Genomic DNA, 3,672 nt, shown 5'->3' with positions numbered 1-3,672 from the left:
CAGGCGGCCCTGGGAAGCAAGAAAACGGGCTGTTAACTCAACGGGGCACCAAAATCAGTCGCCAAGAGAGAAGGTGCAAGAACCACCAGCAAAAACGCGTCCCTCCTGGCATGAAACATCATTTATCACACGTGCTCGAGCTCCCCAGTCTTGGTTGCCCTTGCAACCAGGCTACTAAGAAGTGAAAAGCTCAGGAGAGAGAAAAAGGAAAACCACAGGTTGAGCTGCTGAGGTGCATAGAGGTGATTTCTGAGCCCCCCCCGAGAGGTGATTTCTGAGCCCCACGGCTCATCCAGCCCTGGTTTCCTTCCCCCGCGAGCTGAGAAGAGGTGGCGGCTCCCGCTCCGTCGCCAGCAGCTCACCTCCGCCAGGAGGACGATCCTCTTCCCGTCCGGCCAGATGACGTGGTCCACCTGGGACCTCACCCTCTCCCAGGTCAGCTCGGGCGTGCGCAGGCTGGCCTGAAACACAGCGCCCAGAGGGTTAAAGAACCAGCAAAAAGATCTCAAACCAGAAGCTGCGGAACAGGGATGAAAAGAGGAAACGACTCACTGGGCTTCAAGATTCTTTTGGGTCTGGTTGACATTCCAGACCAACCTTTAATGAATCATAACCTGGAGCTATTTTTTACGGTGACATCAAAGCTCTGCCAACGACTATTGCTTGAGCCCCTCTGGCTGAAGAGGATCCACAAGACACCAACCCTGCAGGACCATGTTCGCCTCTTCCCAACCCAGAAAATGCCTTTAAACCCGTGGGTTTGGCCGAGCAATTCTCCATTGACCTTCGGAGAAGATTCTCCCGGTTTCCTGCTCATCTCTAAGCACAGATGAGCAGACTTTGGTCAAATGGGGCTGCCCAAGCATCCCGAATGCCCCGATCACCCCGCTCCGGCGCGCGTCCCCGGCGCTCACCACGTCGATCTCGGTGTTGGAGTGCCCCATGTTGCAGACGATGCAGCTGTTCTTCATGCGATCCAGATGTTCCCTGGTCACCACGTTCTTGTTGCCTGCCCAGCAACAAAAAAAGACGGAGAGTAGAAAAAAAAGACGGAGCCGATGAAGGGAGCCCCGGCCGCCCGCCTTGGGGACCCCCGTACCTGTGCAGGTGATGACGATGTCAACTTGTCTGATGACTTCATTGAGTTTCACGAGCCGGAATCCATCCATGCTAAGAGGAGAAGAGGGGAAAAATAAGTTGGAGAAGCAGCAAAAATATGCCAAAACCATAAAAAAACCCCATCACCACGTCATTCTCAGTCGTTTTAACTCTCTGGTGCCGGGCTGGGACATGGCAGCACAGCACACGGAGAGGGGTCTTGGAGCTCAAGTCATGAGATGGGTTTCTGGAGTCAACCAGGAGGATTTGGGATCGTTGTGGGGAGAAGCAAAAAGGAGATTTGGGGGGTTTTTCACATTTTCTGTCAAAGCCTCCACAGCTGCACGTCTCGGTTTTCAATCGAGTTTAACTCTCTGGTGCCGGGCTGGGACATGGCAGCACAGCACACGGAGAGGGGTCTTGGAGCTCAAGTCATGAGATGGGTTTCTGGAGTCAACCAGGAGGATTTGGGATCGTTGTGGGGAGAAGCAAAAAGGAGATTTGGGGGGTTTTTCACATTTTCTGTCAAAGCCTCCACAGCTGCACGTCTCGGTTTTCAATCGAGACGGCTTCTTTGGTTTTTTTCCCAAGGTGCTGCTCCTGCAGAGCACAGCCAGAAGATGCCGAAACACTGTCCTGCTGCAGAATCCTCTCGGATCTGGATTTAGATCACCTCGAAACCAACTCAAACCCCGTCGCCAACCCGAAAATCCAGATTTAGGCACCTACGCAGCCGTCAGAGGTGCTGAGCACTCAGCAAGTCTCTCCTGGCTTCACCGAGCAAGATGCATTGGGCAACCAGGGCAGGGTTTGGGGTTTTTTTTAGGATTCATCAACAGTCCTGCCAAGAACTTTACTTCTGTGACTTTCACAAGCTGAAAAATCACAGTTGCTATAACAAAAAAAAAAAAAGTTTTTTTTTTCTGCTTTATGCCCCATTTACTGTTTGTAAGAGTCAGGGCAGGGGTTGCTGCCAACGACTGAATTCCCAGTTAAGGATGCGGGTGCTTCCAGAAACCGAACTATCCCCCGAGTGAGGTGGTACAAGCCTTGAGTTTGCTCTCCAAAGGTTAAGGTTCACTCCCAATCTTCTTTCAAGCCATAAAGCTGTTCACTGAAGTCTTTCAAGCCCTACCTTTAAAATCTTTCAAGTCCTACCTTTAAAATCTTTCAAGCCCTGTCGTTGAAGTCTTTCAAGCCCTAAGGTTAAAGTCTTTCAAGACCTACTGTTCAAGTCTTTCAAGCCCTCAAGTCTTTCAAGTCCTGAAGTCTTTCAAGACCTATCGTTGTCAAGACCTATAAGTCAAGTCTTTCAAGCCCCATCCTTGAAGTCTTTCAAGCCCTATCGCTGAGGTTTTTCAAGCCCTAAGGTTTAAGTCTTTCAAGATCTATCATTGCCGAGACCTACCTTGAAGTCTTTCAAGACCTATCTCTGAAGTCTTTCAAGTCCTGTTGTTGAGATATATCAAGACCTATTGTTCAAGTCTTTCAAGCCCTGAAGTCTTCCAATATCTATCCAAGACCTATCCTTGAAGTCTTTCAAGACCTATCCTTGAAGTCTTTCAAGCCTTATAGTTGAGGTCTTTCAAGACCTATCGCTGATGTCTGTCAAGCCCTAAGGTTAAAGTCTTTCAAGATCTATCATTGTCAAGACCCACCCTGAAGTCGTTCAAGCCCTATTGCTGAGGTCTTTCAAGAGCTATTATTCAAGTCTTTCAAGCCCTGAAGTCTTTCAAGATCTATTGTTGTCAAGACCTATAATTGAAGTCTTCGAAAATCTATCATTGAAGTCTTTCAAGCCCTTTTGTTGAGGTCTTTCAAGATCTATTGTTGAAGTCCTTCAAGCCCTCAGGTTGAAGTTGTTCAAGCCCTAAGGTTAAAGCTGTTCAAGCCTAAGGTTTAAATGTTTCAAGCCCTAAGGTTTAAGTCTTTCAAGCCCTACCTTGAAGTCTTCCAAGCCCTTTTGTTGAGGTCTTTCAAATCTTTCAAGCCTTAAGGTTAAAGTCTTTCAAGCCCTATCATTAAAGTCTTGGCCCCTGTGGCTGCGATCACACAAGCCTGCAGGCTGGACGTGGGTAAACTGGGTGATGCTTTTGTGCAGGAACCCTTTCCCAGCTGTAGGAGAGAGCTGGGAGTCTCTCCGAGGGTGCCCAGAAGCCACCGACCCCTCGTGAGCCCCTCAATCTCGGGAGGTTCCGTGGTTTTCTTGGGGGAAAACCAAATAAAATAATAAAACCCTAACGAAGGGGCTGCTTACCAGGCCTGGAGGGCGCAGATGGGATCGATCTCGGTCACGTAGACGATGGAGCCCATGGCCTTGAGGGCAGCGCAACAGCCCTTCCCGACCTGGGGAGAGAGAAGAGCGTGGCAGGAAGGGTGAGGCGCCGGGGAAGGTACGACGCCGGGAGTCCTCTTGCGTCCGCCCAATTTCTGGGCATGGGGAATTCCTGGATTTGGGGCGATCCAGGTCCTGAGTCAGGCCCGGGCTGGGGAAGAGAGGCGCTAAAAAAATGCAAAAGCACCTTTGGTTTTGGTCGCGGGGAGTTCTTTTTCCCCAAAAAACATCCCGGTGTT

General features: G+C 50.1%; 1 protein-coding gene across 1 annotated transcript in view; it reads right to left on the bottom strand.

Annotated features, from left to right (window-relative positions):
- The window catches only part of LOC104271035 (putative adenosylhomocysteinase 3), a gene marked incomplete at both ends in the record, with an annotated part of 3,671 nt that extends 227 nt beyond the window's left edge, over nucleotides 1-3,444 (bottom strand). Inside the window, 4 exons of the mRNA XM_009865579.1 lie at nucleotides 363-461; nucleotides 915-1,009; nucleotides 1,100-1,170; nucleotides 3,356-3,444. Of these exons, the coding sequence (XP_009863881.1) occupies nucleotides 363-461; nucleotides 915-1,009; nucleotides 1,100-1,170; nucleotides 3,356-3,444 (354 nt within the window). The remainder of the gene's footprint in view (nucleotides 1-362; nucleotides 462-914; nucleotides 1,010-1,099; nucleotides 1,171-3,355) is intronic.
- Between the last annotated feature and the right edge of the window lie 228 nt (nucleotides 3,445-3,672).

Source organism: Apaloderma vittatum, unplaced genomic scaffold (assembly GCF_000703405.1).
Source record: "Apaloderma vittatum isolate BGI_N311 unplaced genomic scaffold, ASM70340v1 scaffold33062, whole genome shotgun sequence".
Lineage (NCBI taxonomy): Eukaryota > Metazoa > Chordata > Aves > Trogoniformes > Trogonidae > Apaloderma > Apaloderma vittatum.
The sequence above is the reverse complement of the archived record's forward strand: the minus strand, read 5'-3'. Positions and strand labels throughout refer to the sequence as shown.